The sequence below is a fragment of the Sinocyclocheilus anshuiensis genome, unplaced genomic scaffold (assembly GCF_001515605.1).
Source record: "Sinocyclocheilus anshuiensis isolate Anshui unplaced genomic scaffold, SAMN03320099.WGS_v1.1 scaffold1154, whole genome shotgun sequence".
Classification (NCBI taxonomy): Eukaryota; Metazoa; Chordata; class Actinopteri; order Cypriniformes; family Cyprinidae; genus Sinocyclocheilus; species Sinocyclocheilus anshuiensis.
In genome coordinates this window covers 3,652,356-3,670,382 of record NW_015542345.1, presented here as the reverse complement: position 1 = coordinate 3,670,382, position 18,027 = coordinate 3,652,356, and the positions used below count along the sequence as shown (strand labels likewise).

The window sequence follows — 18,027 nt, the reverse complement described above, 5'->3', positions numbered from 1 at the left end:
TGAGCTGACGAGTAAGATTTAATCAAGATGATACTTGTACAAAATACAAATATGTATTTATGTCATTGCTTTTCTTCCTGTAGCATCTGTCCATACCCGTAACTGCAGTGTGGAATTTTGTTATTTCTGTTTCTTCTTAGGTTTCAAATGCATGTTTTGTTTTCTACAATGTTGAAGAATCTAAAAAAAAAAAAAAAAAAATTAAAACCCCACCACAAATTAACATCATTGAGATCTCTTGTAAGCTCAAATAAAAAGTGTTTTTTGTTTTACTCAACCAGCATGAAAATAGCATTAATTTAACTAAATAAATTAAAATAAATTAATCATTTAGAAAAGGCACTTTTCTGCACCTTACGACTTACCTCTGAGAAACAGTGGCGAATGGCATCGAATCTCACGCATTTTCTGCTCAAACAGAGCATTCATTTCCCTCTGCAGTGTGCCCATTGTCTGCTGCTGGTTGTCAGGGAAACGGGATTGCAGAGTACTCAGGTCAAGGCTGTCCAAACTACTTAGGCTGCTTGATTCACTCTCAGCGAGGTTGTGATTATTATAAAGAGAGTTTTTTGGTGCAGAGTAACTGCACTGAGGGAGAGGGTGCTGGTTGAGGAAGTCTTTCCTAATGTGATGGGGTGTGTTTGGTGGCGAGGGCGGACGGCGTCTCGGGACGCTTTGTGATCTACGTCCTTTAAATGGTGAATCTTTGGAAGACGGTGTGTCTGGGTCATTCACGCATCTGCTCAGCGCAGGGGTTGCAGGGATTGACAACGGCTGCCACTGAGGGTTAAGCCTACCATCTAAAGAACGTCCATATTTATTCCTGAGCAACACAGTTCTGGTGTTTAACGTTCCACTGGAAGGATCTAGTACTCCATCAGGTATTGGATGGAAATTTAAGGGTTCACACTCTTGTGTAGGTTCTGACTGAATTTTCTGACTCTCTTGAGGTTCGTACATCTCAGGTTCCTGCTCTGCATCCTCAGATTTAACACCTGAGATCTGCTTCAACAAGGACTGATTATTCAGTGTAGAAGTGGGAACCGCTAAGTTTGTAGACTCACACTCCTGTTTATTTTGTTTTGAAACAGTCAGCTCTTTGGTTTCCTCAAGGTGTGACTGAACCACAGAAGTCTGAATGTCCAAATCTGAACTGTCTTTTGAATCAAATGCTAAGTTGGTGTAGTCCATAGCCACTCCTGCTCCACCAGAGCATGTGATGGAGGACAGGCGGCACCGTGCCTCGTGAGATCCTTCCGGCTCCTGAAAACAGACCTTATGGGCCCTTCTAAGGGGTTCACTTTGAGCTCCTCTGAGCAAAGATGCAGATTGTGAGGTGCTCCTACTGTCCTTTGAGCTCACGTCATCACTGTAACGTCTGTTTAGAAAGTCCTCTTTGGTGTAGCAGTCAGTTGAGCCCTTCACCACTTTTGCTTGGTTCTTTCCAGCTCCTTTCCGCAGGAAGTTCGGGCCAAAGGATGTCCTTGTGCCATCTTCAGAGGTCTGCATAAGGTTTTTCTGGATTAGCTGCTTTACTGCGTTGCTTGATTTGACCTGGTTATCAATATATTAGCAAAACAATTTTATAATGTTAAAATGGTAATTAACAGAGAAGTTCACTTCCAGAATGAAAATTTCCTGATAATTTACTCATCCCCGTGTCATCCAAGATGTTCATGTCTTTCTTCAGTTGAAAACAAATTATGGTTTTTGAGGTAAACATTCCAGGATTTTTCTCCATATAGTGGACTTCAATGGGAGCCAATGGGTTGAAGGTCCTAATTGTAGTTTCAATGCAGCTTCAAAGGGCTGAACACAATCCCAGCCGAGTAATAAGGGTCTTATCTAGCGAAACGATTGGTCATTTTCTAAGAAAAATACAAATGTATATACTTTTTAACTAACTGCAACCACAGGTTCGCCTTGCAATAGCTCGACCTCATGCATTATGGAATACGGTAGGCAGAAGTACTGACCCAGTGTTTACAAAGCGAACGTGTAAAGAAAGTCAAACGCCATTTACAAAAAAAAAAGGTAAAATTATGTCGGACGATTTTGAAGTTGGAGAAGAAAATGAGATGGAGTTACACAGATGAATAACTAACCGCATGTGACTTTTCCAATGTTATTACGCAATGCCTGAAGATGCGCATCGCAGAGCTAGTGTAAGACGAGCATTTGTGATTAAAAAGTATATACATTTTTATTTTTTTAAGAAAATGACCAATCATTTCGCTTGATAAGACTGTTATTCATAAGCTGGGACACGAACATCGTGGATGACATGGGGGTGAGTAAATGGTCAGGAAATTTTCATTCTGAAAGTGAACTTCTCCTTCAACAACAGTCAAAATTTCAGTAGCCACATTTATGCAAAAGAGAAAAGAAATGTAATAAAAAGTTACCTTTCCTGTGATGTCATTAATGGCAACATGCACAAAGATAGATGCTTCTTCCATACCTTCTAAATAAACATGTCGATAGCCTGTGGAACAAGGAAATAATGTAATTCTGGCTGACTGAATTATTGACAAAAATGTATACAGCAAATGTATCAAAAACATATACAGCATTCTCTGTCCAATAATGTCACTGACTGTCATGTAATTTACCTGGCATCATGCTTTTAAATGCTATGGTTCTCTGTCCAATGAAGTCTCGTCCAATTGGATCATGGTCCCAAACCATAAAGCGTACTAAGGCAATCTGAGGCATGTGCAGAGTAAACACGAGTGTCTCCTCCCATATGGGGTTAAACCCTGTTACATGGGCATAACATGGGAAACGGTTTACATTTAGCTGACCTATACCAATCTTTATTTTTTGTGTAAGCTATATATTTAAATGTTACATAAGCCTTTTATATTACATATAAGATTGTTAATATGAAAGCAATGGATCATTTCAAATCGGACATGATGGAAAAATGATTCGCAGTTCAGTCAAATCACATTATTTTGTCTCATTCGTTGCAAAATAAACCATTACTCATGAATCTTTTTGCCTGACTCATTAAAAAGAAAAAGAGTCCTTTGTGTGAGAAACTGGCATCATATGTGTTCATTTCATATGCAGGAAACACGACTTGCTTTTAAACACAAAGGAAAAGAAGATACATGAAAAGAAAATGCACAAGACATCGCGCAACACTCAAAGACTGTTTGTTTATGTCTGAAAAATAATGACAAAACAGTGCAGTGGCAATCAAAAACACACATTTTTATTTTATTTAGAATAGTGCGATTAATCGCATCCAAAATAAAAGTTGTTGTTTACATAGTATATGAGTGTGTACTATACAAACACATGCATATATATATTTAAGAAAAATATGTTATGTTTATATATTAAATATATTTATATATAATATAAAATATAATAATATAAATACATAAATGTATATACACATATATACTGAATGTAAGTGTATTTATATACATAATAAATAAACACAGTACACATACATATATTATTCAAACAAAAAAAAATATTTTGGATGCGATTAATCGCGATTAATCTTTTGACAGCACTGATTTATAATTATTATCACATACTGTTGCCATCAGTCAGCCACTAAAAAAAAACACATATGAAACACCTACTAACCCTTATAGGCTCTACTGCCAAGTTCTGTTTGAACAATTCAGTTCTGTACTTACCGTTGTCATCTACTACTCTTGTCTGCTGTTTATTGCAATCGATAGGCAATCCAATAATCTCCACTTCCACAAAGGGATCTATGATCTGGACAACAAACATTCAATCTCAGACAGCTTGTAACATTTTATCATTTACTTTAATTTCAGTATGAGTGATCTCACCTCTCCTCTGTCTCCTAACATGGAGTCTTTTGGCTTTGGTAGCTGCTGGCCACTAATTATCTTGAGCACTAGCTGAGATTTCCTGTGTCCTGGCAAAGGGTCTTCCAGCATAGGATTAAAGGCACCTGAGGACAATCATTTTGTGTGGTGAAAAGTGCCTTTCAAAGAAAATAATGCATTTAATGCATCAAATAAATGTGTCTTTTTTTGTCTGCACTCTGGAGGCACCAAGCTACCTTTACACAAGCATTTTGGCTTCAGCACATAGCCGCAGTTTCCATTCGCTGCAAATTTTGCCCTGTTCAGCTGTAGCATACGGCCTTCTGTTTGATAGTTGAGAGCGACTGGAAAGATGAAACAACATTTCAAACAAATGCATGGCACAACTGTGATACGTAAAAAAAAAAAGAGAGAGACATTTGCCAGCAAGGATCCATTGCTGTTCAAATCAAAGTCGTTGCCGTTTCATCATTAATGAAAAACAACCGGCTGATGTTTGATGATAATTAGAAAGGAAATTATTCACAATAAATGAAAGAAAAAAGCTAATTCATACCTAAATGACATCCTGCATTCCAAAAAGGCTGAGGATTGAAGTTGCTAGAATCAACACGGTAGTTGAAAGGGTAGACTCGTAAGAGCTGTCGTTGATTCAAGCGAACTAACTGGGCAGGCTTTAGCTGCATTATCTGGTTAGTTAGGCTTTCGTTTAAGGAAGACACTTGCCAGCTGCACATGTATGCTGCAACACACATGCAGTTTATTTAGACATATACATCAAGAACACTTCTACAGTTTGTGCTCATGGAGTGACTAGATCACTTATGTGGATATTATTGAGGTTGCAACTGTATTTACATTTGTCTTACCTTGAGTTTCTATATCGTGAACTCGCACTGACTTCGTGTATTTGACTAGATCAGAGAGGGCACGAGAAAGTCTCATTGATTTCCTTCGTCTGCAAAGAAATTTGCATAAAACACAAACTATTATTAAACTGGACAGATTTAGATTAGATCAGACATTGTATCACACACTGTAAAAATATTTGTAAGAATGATACAATACAACAGTGAAAAGTTATATTTAATAAGACAATTAATGTTACTGTACAAGTTGTTTTTAGTTATCATTAGTATCATCACAGTTATTTTAGTATAATTGAGATATTATTATAGTTTTTTATCTTTTAAACTTGTTTTATTTTTATATTTTCTGTTTTCAGTTTCATTTTAGTTGAAGTTTTGGTAATTTTTTTTTTTTTATTATTATAAATTTTTTTTTTTTTTGTAATATGTATATATAGTTTTCATTATTTCTTATTTCAGTTTTAGTTACATTAATAAGTTATTTCAGTTTTAGTTATTTTAATACATCAAGATAAACTAACTGAAAAGCAGAAATGTTGCCTTGGCAACTATAGTTGAAATAAAATAAGTTTAGGTTTTTCATATAATTTATCACAGTTGAAATGTATTTTATTTTATCTATTTATTTTATTATGTAGGTAACAAGCTGTACAATACTTTAACATGATTTGTTATGGTTAAAATATTTTTTTCTAAGTGAGAAATACAGCATATATGTTGAAATACAGAGAAAAGACGTTTCTGATGCATCACATTTCATTTGATTTAAATAGTTTCTTATTGTAGTTATAAGTTTTGTACATGGGGGAGTTATGCTATGTTTTATGTTATTTAATTAACATTTATTGAACTATTAAAATATAGTCATGAATATATACAAGCACCAAAATGCCATCCTGTAACGTTGAAAAGGTTGTTTTTTTTTTTGCTGTGACTTTCTGACAACCTCAGATGCCTTTTTTTTTTTACTGTACATTTAGCAGATTTTTTTTTATTTTTTACAATTGACAGCAAATTCAACAACAAACGGTATCTTCTTAAATACTCACTTGCCATAGTTGATAACCTGTTTATCATTACTGCTTGGAATTTCCTGCTCATTATCGGAGTCACTCAGGACGGGCCTCTTTTTGAACTTTATCCGCTTTTTCTTCTGAAACACAGAATATTATATCACTAGTATAATGCTGATTGTGTGAGATTCCTTTTTCCTAAATTACTGGAAATGTAATACGCCTAGTGGAAAGTCCTTGGAGACCTTGCGCCTGAAGCTGTCCATGAACAACCTCCGTGAGCGTTTCTTTGATTCATCGCCCGTCTCTGGTGCTCCTTCAGTGGTCTGTAATCCAGAACACAGCAGTTTTTAATTAAACACCCAATTATTCTAATGTAGAAAAAAGGAAAAGGCATCTCACATCTCCATTAATTTGCTCCTCTTCCTCCTCATCCTCTTCACCGCTGTCTTCATCAGACACATCTCCTTCCTCTGCTTCAGCATCAATGTTTGCTGGCAGCTTCTTTCCCTGGAAAGCACCGCAATGTCAGGTTTTTCCATGATTTAGTCACCAAAAAAAATTCTACTTTCAACCTCCAACAAGTACAATATATTACCTCACCTTGACAAGCACTTTCCCTTTTAAAAGCTCTGGAGATGGCAGACGTCTGGACTCATTCACATTTATATTTGACAGGTCCAGCTTGTCCTGTAGCACTTCCATGAGGTGCTGAGCCATTTTCTTCTGCTGAGGCACAGTGCAGTGGGCTCCTTCAGTGGTCTGTAATCCAGAACACAGCAGTTTTTAATTAAACACCCAATTATTCTAATGTAGAAAAAAGGAAAAGGCATCTCACATCTCCATTAATTTGCTCCTCTTCCTCCTCATCCTCTTCACCGCTGTCTTCATCAGACACATCTCCTTCCTCTGCTTCAGCATCAATGTTTGCTGGCAGCTTCTTTCCCTGGAAAGCACCGCAATGTCAGGTTTTTCCATGATTTAGTCACCAAAAAAAATTCTACTTTCAACCTCCAACAAGTACAATATATTACCTCACCTTGACAAGCACTTTCCCTTTTAAAAGCTCTGGAGATGGCAGACGTCTGGACTCATTCACATTTATATTTGACAGGTCCAGCTTGTCCTGTAGCACTTCCATGAGGTGCTGAGCCATTTTCTTCTGCTGAGGCACAGTGCAGTGGTTCTCTATAGAAAGGATCACTGGATATCTGATAGTGGAAGAATTATATGATATTATATTATATTATATGATATTACATTATATTACATTATATTATATTATATTATATTCATTTGAATTATTTATTATTTTTATTATTTACAAAAAAATAAAATGAATGTTAAACAAATAGTACTTTATTTTTTTACTACTACTACTAATATTAATAATAATTATTATAATTTCTATAATCTTAAAAAAATATATCACTTACTGAGTTTTGGCAAATGCATATTTGTTGATTGTCTCAACAACATCTTTAAACAGGATTTTTGAGGTAAGTGTGTAACCATGATGCACAATCGGTTCTCCGTCAGGACCATCCCAGCAGTCAACTGGAGAGGCAGAGAAATTTGAAGTCATTTGAACGATAACAATTTCTCCGTCATTTGAAGGTTAACATATTTTGTTTAATGACTGTAAACACCCCATTAAAATGTATTTTACTTTGACCGATACTTTATCCAAAAAGGCATTCACTTTGATCTGCAGCATGTTGACAACAAGCTTTTAGGTTGAGAGAAGTACTTCTACCTTCCACACAGCGACAGCCTGCCTGAAGCACATACGCGTACATATCAACCCGAGACTGAGACAGCAGCTGATCTCCGGTCAGGTAAGTGTTGTGAGACGATGCGATATAGTAATTCGTCAGTGGTTGTGTCATGTCCTGGTTTACTTGATAGTGTTCTGGGTTGAAGACGTCCCCTGCAGGACTACGCATGTAGTTGGTGAAACCTTAGAAAGCAAGATAAATGTTGTAAACATCCGATGATACAATAACCAGATTAAAAGATGAGGCAAAGAAAGAGTCTCTCACCATCAATACACAGCACCATACGTGTTTGGTTTTCAGAACATGGCTCAAACTGGTTGATGATCATCTTGCAGTAGTCTTTGGTCACATTTACCATCTAGGAAAAGAGAACATACACCAATCACAAATAAGACGGTGCATGTCCATCAAAAGAGCAGCATATTTAACAAATAACTTCGTGAAGATGTGCAAAATGAATCACACCAGCCTTTTGCTCATTTTCCAAGAAGCGTTGGAGGTCGTTCAGGTCCATGTGCTCTTTGTGGTTGCTGTAGGTGATCATTAGTAGGTAAAGATCTCTGCGTGTTGAGATCAGCTTGTAAAAGGTACAGAATTCCTCAAATGTCAACGACCCCTGGTTTTCATCAGTGTCAGCCTCCTGTGAATGCACAGGGTTTTCTTTGAGATGAAAAAATGTGTAAAACATAATCTTACAAATATTTAATATAGAAATATAATACAATGTGCATGTTTTGGGGCAGTGGTTACAAGACAAACATTAATTGTCATTGGTTTTGGTGGAGACTGCAGGCAATTACACAATTATTTATTACATTTATTTTATTTTAATTCAAACTTTTCTTTAGTGAAAGTAGTGTTATGGTATTGGTTGCAGTAGAAATATATGTCTCCATTAAGGATTAGAGGCTCTAGAGTTAAGACCTTAACCAGTTTCAGACAACGCCATCTGTTCAAAGTAAACCATATGTTACTCACTGAGCGTACTTAGCTGCATCTTTGCTAATAGCAATGTGGAAGTGTTTTAAACCAATATAATGTGGCAATGATCATATTTAAATGAAACTTTCATGCCAACTATGCAGAAATAGTAGAATTAGACTTGTGAAAAACACTAGCTAGGAGAATTTGATATGCTCATCAAACCAGCTTGGTTGTTTGCAGACAGTGGAACTGAACTTACATACACTACTGTTTAAAAGTTTGGGGTCAATAACATTTAATAATAATAATAATTAAATTGATTAAAATGCATTAAATTGATGAAAAGTGACAGTAAAGATATTTATAATGTTACAAAAGATTTCTATTTCAAATAAATGCTGTTCTTTTGAACTTTCTATTCAAAGAATCTTGAAAAAATGTATCATGATTTCCACTAAAACATTAGGCAGCACAACCGTTTTCAACATTGATAATTGTAATAAAATGAATAAAAAAGGATCATGTGACACTGAAGACTGGAGTAATGGCTGCTGTAAATTCAGCTTTGCCATCACAGAAATACATTACAATTTAAAATATATTTAAATAGAAAACAGTTATTTTAAATTGTAATAATATTTCACAATATTACTGTTTTTCTGTATTTTTGATCAAACAAATGCAGCCTTGGTAAGCGTAAGATAAAAACACTTAAAAAACCAACAAAAAACGACCATCCCCAAACTTTTTACTGGTAGTGTATCCTGTGACAAAAACTTTTTTTTTATTCACTTGGAAAAGTGTGAAGCTACACAATTTTTTAAACCAGCTCCGGTAATAGTACTGAAAAATGTGATTTAATTGTGGTTGGCGACTCCCCAAAATAATACAATGTGGTATGTATTTTTGATTATGAACTTTTCTCTCCTTTAAATTTGGACCAGACCTCTGCACATACAACCCATGTTGACAAGATATAATGTACCTGGAACATTTCTCTGACTTTCTGCTTTGGAAGGTTCACATTGAGCTTGTGGAGCAGCTGTAAAACCTCTCCAATGCTTAGATTTCCATCTCCATTTTTGTCTGCTTCTGAAAAGGTCTGTCTCAACCATTTGCAACAAGATGTAAGGAAACATCCACTCTCACATAGGGGTTATGGGTGGATTCAGACCATAAGTGGACACAATTAAAAGGATATTGATCTCGTGTCCGTTGCCTTTTTGCCAGACTGTCCTCGTCACTGATGCCTGCCAGCAGGTATTTAAGGCCAGTAATCCAGGTCCGTGCCTCTTCTCCATTTGTGGACACCAAGTCAAGAGATTCCACTTGGTCTCCATGGTAAATATTGAAGCAGCAGTTTGGATCAAAGTTATTGTTGGCAAATCGCCTGAAGACCTCAGTTCTCATCCCCTCACAGACCTCATGGATGGAGTCTATGGTGACTGAATAAAACAAGAACAGGAATAAACAGTGCAGTGCTCTTGTTTCATAATTTTTTCCCCCAGCAGTTCAGACTTGAACAAAGCATTTTTATTCGACAGAATGATCTTCAGAGACAATATTGCTGTAAAAACACTATCCAATCCAGATGTTTGCACTGGTTATTCATCAAGACCTATGAAATCAAATACGGCTTGTGCACATGTGTGGTTTATCTTGAAGCTACATATGCTAATGTACTCCTAAACTGACTTTTATCAAACATATTCATTTAAAATGTATAATCTTTCTCTTCCAGGAAAATGGAGCAAAAATACTGATACAAGAATCATTTGCTCTCAAGAACGAAAAATTACCTCCTAGCAAGTAACCAATCAAGGACTATGCTCAAATAGCATGCTATCTTTCTATTCTCACTACTGCTTCAGTATAGTGTGTAGTCTGTGCACTCTATGTGAATTTTATGTATGCATAGAATACCCAGATACATAGTACAGAGCAGAATTTACTTATTGCAATACTCAACTTGACCTTTCATTTAGAGGATGACAAATGAACCAGATGTAATATCAGCCATGATTTTCAACATCTGTTTCTTGACACATTGTTTGATTGCAAGACATCAATTCCTAACAAAGGCACTGGGATGATTCTTTCAAAAGGAAATACATGAACAGCAAATTGCGCATGTCATGTGATTTAATGGCGTGTTGAAAATAACAAGCACGTGTTGGTGTGTCTCAGCAGAACAAGCAGGTTATGTGACTCACTTTTAGCTCTTTCATGTTTTCTGGAGGGCCTCCAGCGGATGCAGGACTTGTGCTCATCTAGATAGAAGAGGCGCACCAGAGCCTTGGATTTTCCTCTCAGTTTAATCATTTGAGATCCGGCCTGCATGTTGCAAATGCATCTCTCCACTGCAAAAGCAAATGAGGACTTCTATTATTAATATTTGGCTGACCATGTGATAAACAACCTACTATTATAACTATCCCGGACATTTCCTGGCTGGGATTTCTAAATGTCCTAAAACAGGGGTGTCCAAACTCGGTCCTGGAGGGCCGGTGTCCCGCAGAGTTTAACTCCAACCCCAATTAAACACACCTGAACCAGCTAATCAAGCTCTTACTAGGCATACTAGGAACTTCCCGGCAGGTGTGTTGAGGCAAGTTGGAGCTAAACTCTGCAGGACACTGGCCCTCCAGGACCGAGTTTGGGCACCCCTGGCCTAAAACGTCCGGGGTTGGCTTTGTTTTACAACTGACGTGCTACAGTTCACACACATTGTATTGGGTACGCGTATTTGTATCACTTTGACCGTTCTCTGTAGATCCAACCTTCTCGCCCGCCACGATTGGTCGATTATGTATAATGCCTATTGGTCAAACTACTTTAAGTTTTTAGACATTACCTGCAAGTATGAAACAATAGGAAAAACAAATCAACATGCGTAGAAATGTCCTGGACAAAAGTGGTATTAAGGGGACCCTACTCGCCTTACATATTTTTAATAATAGTAATTTTTTCAGTCATTAACATTTTTATTGCGTGCACCTTTAAGAAAATCCATTGAATGTCAGAGTTTAATTGTTCAAGCAGATGTATCAAGTACATTCTCAATCAAATTACACAGCTGCGTCACGCACACACAGGTTCATAAGGGTGTTTTCTGTCTGCTGGCATGCATCATGGAAACAGTACTAAAATGATGCAAACTCTTACAGCGTATGAATTGAACAGTACAGTTGAATGAGATCAAAATAATCAAAATAATCTGGTGGTATTTTTATGAAAAAGAAAAAAAATTCCAAATGAAAACATTTCCACTTCCATTTTAAGGTGATATAGGCTAGTACAGACAGTAATACTGGTGGCGTTTGAATTAGGCCTAGGCAATCCATATTATAACGACTTTTTTTCTCCTACTTTCTGTGTATATGCCAGAATGACACGTCAAATCAGGGTATGTTTTCAAAAAAGTTGCTTTGGAGAAGCGGATCAAGGACAGAGGGGTCATGTGACGCAGCTAGTCAATCTAATCTCTGCGGATTGTTTGTGTCCATATGCCGCCATGAGAGGGGACACTGCCTTATTATTAAAACTCGAATTATTTTAAGTGTACTTAAAGGTGAGTAACATACAAAATTACTCTAAACATACAACTGAATCAAGTATGAAACAATAAGATTTTAAATCGGCAGAAAAGTTGCAGAATTAAACCCAGCACAGTTAGATCATTTATCAATTATAGTGGAAAAAAAAAAAAAAGAGAGTAAAAATATGAGATTTGGTGTCTTAATTCTTACCTGTCTGGCCCATTCTCCATTTCGGTGATGCAACAATACTTCCCCCTATCCAGAAGAACTCCTCAGCCAGACGTGATATTGTAGCTTTCTGCCATAGTTTAGGTGAAGTCATTATAGAAGGAGAAGGCGATCTGAAAGGTGAAGGTGACCTCCTCCCAGGACTGGGGGGCCGCCTGGTGAGAGATGGCGAAAACAAGACTGGAGATGATGGTGCCATTCCCGGAGATGTGTTCATTACTGCAGGACTCTTGTGTGGTCATAACCTAGACCTCTGGTCATGTCCCTCGCCCACCGTATTAGTCCTGTAACTCATAAGGTCAGCTTTCTTCCAACCAGCGAGACAGGGGTTACTGAAATGATGAGCCAACACTTCTCAAGGGTAGCAATGTGCATGTGGACAGATGATTTAATTCCAGTTGGCACCTCTGTTTGACTGATCCTCTTAGTGATTGACCCTCCCTCTGGTCCATTGATAGTGAGTTTTCTTCAGATATTCCATTGTGAGTGCTCAATTGGACTGCTGTTGTGGACCGGCATGCTGTGGCTGCAAGTTTAGGAGGAACTGGGGTGGGAAGAGGAGCCACACGTGTCAGCAATCAGTAACTCTCTAATCCAGGATGAGGTGAAGGCATTACTCGTACTGGGGATTTTCATGTCTCATTGGTCAACTTGAGGAAAAGGATAGGGGATGATACTGTATATCAATATTTGTGTTTGTCTAAAAGTAAAAACATTGACAGTTAACATGGAAACATGACATTCCTTTTGATTTCATCATCTTTTTTGTTTTATCATAGGTTTCTTGAAGCATCTTGGAGATGTTGCCAGTTATTCTGGATTTAGTCTGACTCAGTTTTTTTCTGATTTTTCATATCATTCCAGACAGACTGGATGATGATGAGATCGGATCTCTGTGTAGAGCACTGGCTGTCGTCAGACTCCTTGTGCAAACAAAAATCATTAGTCTGACTCAGTTTTTTTCTGATTTTTCATATCATTCCAGACAGACTGGATGATGATGATGAGATCGGATCTCTGTGTAGAGCACTGGCTGTCGTCAGACTCCTTGTGCAAACAAAAATCCATTTTTTGGCCTAAGATGCTTGCACAGTAGTACACACACACTATATATTTATCTTTACATTTAAAATGCTGCTATCAAATCTAGGCTCTACAGTGGCCCTAGATTTATATAATCTTAATATTGTGTGGCACAAATATCAGGAAACACAAAAAAAATGGTTGATTCTGTTTAATGATGTTATTATACGTGGGGGAACATTAAAACAAGTGATGAAAATGACCCACATCAAAACCAAAACTATGACAAGACCCTGAACACAATGCATATCTCTAGTGTGACCACGAAAACATCAAAAGGTTATAAACAGACATAGGCAAGCATACAGATCTAGTTATATAGAAGGGGAAGTAAAAATGTACCCAGAATAAATAGAGAGATGGAAAAGTTAGTATATGAATTACTGCAGGTTTATTCAAGACAGGGGTAATGGAGATAAAAGATTATTAGAAATTCAGCAAATACTCTTTACAGTTCATCAGTCACATTTCTGATTTATCCACCACAAACACAGAATGGGAAACTTTGCTTTGGTAATTATATAAAGTGATTTCCAAAGGGACTGAATTTATTCAGAAATATAATTATCTAAGTTTTTTTTGTTAATATTACATAAGGATTTTATATAGTAAATGCCCTCTAGTTGAAATTATGATAGGAGAAATTCATTTATGTTTAAAAAATTTTATACATAAGAGTCTATTGGTTTGGAGCAAAAGCATTTAGAGTGAAGTGTAAAGCACGCTATCATATTTACATCATGTTTTTATGTTTAAGTTGTATTCACATCTGTAACAAATGTATGAAAACTTCTTTATTCAATACTTGGTGTCTGAGATTTGAAAAAACAGAGGGCTTCAAATACACAATACAACTATCTTTTCTTAAAAGTGCAATTCTTTTTTTTGGTAGAAAGTAAAAAAATATATATCCTTAATTTCTATATAAGTAGAAATGTTATTTTCATTAACAGCATTTTTTTTTTTTTTTTACGTTAAATGAGCCCTAAAACCAGTGACTAAAATTGGATGTTTGTCACAATTCTGATTTGGAACGAAAAAAAAAACCCAAAACAAAACATGCTGTAATGTTTGTTTGGACTGCGAAAACTGGTAATTAGTAAAGTATAATACTTGATATTGTAGTTCAGGACAGAGGATAGGATTCAGCCCATATTGATCGTTGCCAATACTATAGGGTTTTAAGTACATGGTAATTAAAAATACAAAGATAAAAAGATCATTTGAATGTAGGCTTATAATAAAGCTTTGCTGCACCATAGCACTGTCGCTCATGCAAACTATTTCAATTCAACAGCGAACAAAAAGGTCAAATAAAAGCGAGCAGAACATTGTAATGACAACACCTGTGTACCATGTTGAATTCTGGCTTATAACACTTTCTAGTTTACAGAGTATCAGCGGCACTAGCAGGTTGTTCACCTGCTACTGTCAACGTATTGTGAATAGAAAATATGTTCGTTTCCCAAATATTATTCAAGTACCTTTGCAAAAAATTTTTAATAGCTTATAACAAAAAAAAATCCTTAGCTTAGCTTAAAGAGGCTAACTGAAGGAGAGTCAGTTACACGCGATGCCACCGTCTCCGAGCATCCTCCTCTCAAGGAGCGAGCAAACTTCTTTCCAGTTACTTGAGTTCATGAATTATGGCTGCAGTTTCAATTGGTTTTGGTAAACGTACACTGTAAAATGCTTGTTTTTTTTATCATTCTCCTGTGCTCCAGTACTTTTTTCAAGAAAGTGTTGGCTTTAGAGGCATCCTCTACTCGTCCTCAAATCAAAGTCTTCAACTACAGCCACACACTGAACACATTAAATATTTAAGATACATCTGAATCTCTCATTTCTTTCTTCTCTCCCTCAGTCGGTTATGTGTTTGAGATGGCGTGTCCCTCCGTCTCTGCTTTGTGGCCCAGCTGTTCCTGGAGCTCTTTGATGACCCTCTCCAGGTTCTGCCGGGCATCCCGCTCCTTCAGCAGGTCCTCTCTTAACTGCTCACGGTCCACTTCTGCTTGCTGGAGCTTTGTCTGCAGATCTTCAATCTGAGAGAGTGAAAAAGAGCAGCTGAAGATGTTGCAAATTTTGTGCACATCCTATTTGCTGTCATTATACTTTATTATATACAATGGGGTCATCAATGTGAGACCACTAGCGAAAACAGCCATTAAAACCGGCCAGGACACAGTGTACATTTACCGTCTGTACTTGGCTGTATTAAAATATACCAACAGGATGTGCTAAATCTCACCTGTGAGGAATACTTGGCCCTCAGACGTCCTGCCTCACAGCCCTTATCGCACACACGGAGCTGTCTCTCTCTGTCCAGCTCCCTCTTCAGCCTGCCGCAGGACTCATTGGCATCTCGCACCTTCTTCTCACACTCCACATGGAGGCGCTCAATCTCCTTCCTCAGGTTCCGCTTTGCCTCGATGGCCTCCCTCAGCCTGCCCTTCTTAGTCACCCTGACAAACTCCAGCTCCTGCCGAAGACAGTCAATATTATTATAAGATAACACATGAATCTGACACCGTTTGTACAAAGCAATTTACAAGGGCAGTGTCACAAATGTGCTTATTTGATCGTGGATAACTTTTAAGAAGAAGAGCTATTTTAGTATTACCTATGTACTATTATAGTATTTACTTATATTTCAAATTAGCTTTTATTTTTATAATTTCCTTTTTCAAATTTTAGTTAATTTGGCTTTAATTTAGCAATTTTTAGCATATCAACTGAATATTATTTCAGTTAGTGGTCAACGTAACATTTGAAATTTTCATTCAATTATTTTTGAGTATTGAGCATTCATATTTTATTTTATTTCAGCTTTATTTCAATTACTGTTAACAATTATTACCATTTTTAGTTTTAGTTAACAATAACACTGGCAATATTTTGAATTATTCTAAAATAGAATTTTTTATATTTTGTGGATTTAAAGGGATAGTTCACCCAAAAATGTCATTAATTACTCACCCTCATGTCGTTCCAAACCTGTAAGACCTTCGTTCATCTTCGGAACACAAATTACGATATTTTTAATGAAATCCGAGAGCTTTCTGACCCTGCATAGACAGCAACGCATCAAAATTCAATAACATCAGTGGTTCAACCATTATTTTTGTTTTCTTTGCGCACAAAAAGTATTCTCTTGGCCTCATAAAATTACGGTTGATCCACTGCTGTCACATGGACTATATTAACAAGGTTCTTACAACCTTTTTGAGCCTTGAACGTGGTAGTTGTGTTGCTGTCTATGGAGGGTCAGAAAGCTCTCAGATTTTCATTACAAAATATCTTAATTTGTGTTCCGAAAATGAACAAAGGTCTTACGGGTTTGGAACGACATGAGGGTGAGTTATTAATGACAGAATTTTCATTTTTGGGTGAACTGTCCCTTTAAATATTTTGAATATTTTGTCCTTTATTTTAAGTCATTCTTTGAATAAAATTCTTTCAATTATTTTTTGAATTCCAGATTTTCAGACTTTTGGACTTCGCAGTAAGTACCTGCTGAAGGCTTCGTTTGGCTTGCAGAGCAGCAGCTACTTTCTCCTCTTGCTTCACTCGCATACGGATGATCTCCTGGAGGAATTTCTCTCTAGCCTCCTTAGAGTTAAGGTCACTGCAGAGCATCTGCTTGAGGACTTCCAGCTCAGAGTAAGGAGTCGCCCCCAGTCTCACCCTCTCATCATGCACCTCTGCAGTGCTGTAAGCGTTGAGGTTCATCACCCCTACGCCATTGGTAAAGGGAGGGGACATCAAGGAACGGGAGGCAGGAACTGGAATCAGAATAATACACCAGTGAAATAAAAGTTGCCAGATATTGTGAATGTTTTTCCATTAGCCATAATTTTTTACAGGATTTTCACAGATGTATTTAACCCGCTAATCCGCTTTTTTGACACCCTACCTTTGCTACAGTTGTCAACCTCGATTTCTGTGTCCGAGTCCTCGTTCTCCAGAGCACGCTGTCTGACTACTGGAGTGGGCAGCGAGGTCTTGGCCACCGGCTGTGATTGTCTCTCTGCAGAGGGCCACCTCTTTCTTGGCCTGGAGCTCTCTGTCTTGCCTGTGTTGTGGCTCTCAGTGGGCTGAGAGAAACATTGCGGTGGCTGCTCATTATTTTTAAATGTGGAAATGGGCAGTGATACATTTGGGACTACCAGGCTGTCTTGTCCTTTAGCAAGCGATCTGAATGTCAGGGGAAAATGAGATGTTAATTACATGGCCCAATCAAGGAAATTTATTGATGCATTGCATAGTGGAGATGATCCATGAATTACTTATGGCTAATCAGTAGTTTACCTCTCATACGTGTGGCTAGGTGTTTCTCGCTCAGCAGAAGGAACTCTGGGAGACCAGGGCCTGAAGGCTGAAGGTCTTTGCTTGAACTGGAGCTGCTTAAGATCCTAAGAAGAGAAAAATAAAAGGGTTTCATTAGGGATGCAAGATAGAATAAAGTTAATCTTTAAAAACGATAATAATCTTTATCTTAAATCTCAAAATAAATATTAATTTTTCATACTGTACATCATAGTATTACTGTGATGCCTGAATTCCCTAGTGGCATTTAAATACTGACTTTAGATTTGAGTGTTTTTATTTATTTATTTATTTTAGTGTAGATTTTTTTTTTATATTAGTGTATCCCTAACTTCAATATCTACAGTATGTCCACAAGATAAAATACCCATACTAATCAATGATAACAACTTTGATGAGCAGTAACTTTTCATTAAATTCATAATCCGCTGGTGTAAAATAGCCCT

The 18,027-nt window shown here is 37.1% G+C and overlaps 2 protein-coding genes across 3 annotated transcripts in view; both read right to left on the bottom strand.

Moving 5' to 3' along the window:
* Window positions 1-159: 159 nt before the first annotated feature.
* On the bottom strand, window positions 160-12,752 carry LOC107691356 (1-phosphatidylinositol 4,5-bisphosphate phosphodiesterase eta-2-like). Of its 2 annotated transcripts, XM_016489923.1 has the most exons (21): window positions 12,155-12,752; window positions 10,619-10,765; window positions 9,605-9,850; window positions 9,391-9,518; window positions 7,951-8,121; window positions 7,746-7,839; window positions 7,460-7,663; window positions 7,140-7,260; window positions 6,743-6,914; window positions 6,542-6,649; window positions 5,949-6,029; window positions 5,740-5,843; window positions 4,691-4,779; window positions 4,378-4,563; window positions 4,058-4,165; window positions 3,822-3,946; window positions 3,660-3,744; window positions 2,613-2,759; window positions 2,406-2,485; window positions 366-1,554; window positions 160-180 (listed from the first exon to the last, which is right to left on the bottom strand). In XM_016489923.1, exons 1-21 carry the CDS (start codon window positions 12,387-12,389, stop codon window positions 164-166), a joined length of 3,837 nt encoding a protein of 1,278 aa, XP_016345409.1. In that variant the 5' UTR covers window positions 12,390-12,752; the 3' UTR covers window positions 160-163. The 2 variants fall into 2 exon arrangements, with proteins under 2 accessions (XP_016345409.1, XP_016345410.1); XM_016489924.1 differs by lacking the exons at window positions 9,391-9,518; window positions 9,605-9,850; window positions 10,619-10,765; window positions 12,155-12,752 and having other exon boundaries at window positions 7,947-8,038.
* A 639-nt stretch (window positions 12,753-13,391) lies between these two features.
* The window catches only part of LOC107691355 (ski oncogene-like), a 34,824-nt gene continuing 30,188 nt past the window's right edge, over window positions 13,392-18,027 (bottom strand). Inside the window, exons 3-7 of the mRNA XM_016489922.1 lie at window positions 17,564-17,667; window positions 17,169-17,449; window positions 16,766-17,037; window positions 15,504-15,734; window positions 13,392-15,297 (exon numbers count right to left, since the gene is read on the bottom strand). Of these exons, the coding sequence (XP_016345408.1) occupies window positions 15,124-15,297; window positions 15,504-15,734; window positions 16,766-17,037; window positions 17,169-17,449; window positions 17,564-17,667 (1,062 nt within the window). The 3' untranslated portion in view covers window positions 13,392-15,123. The remainder of the gene's footprint in view (window positions 15,298-15,503; window positions 15,735-16,765; window positions 17,038-17,168; window positions 17,450-17,563; window positions 17,668-18,027) is intronic.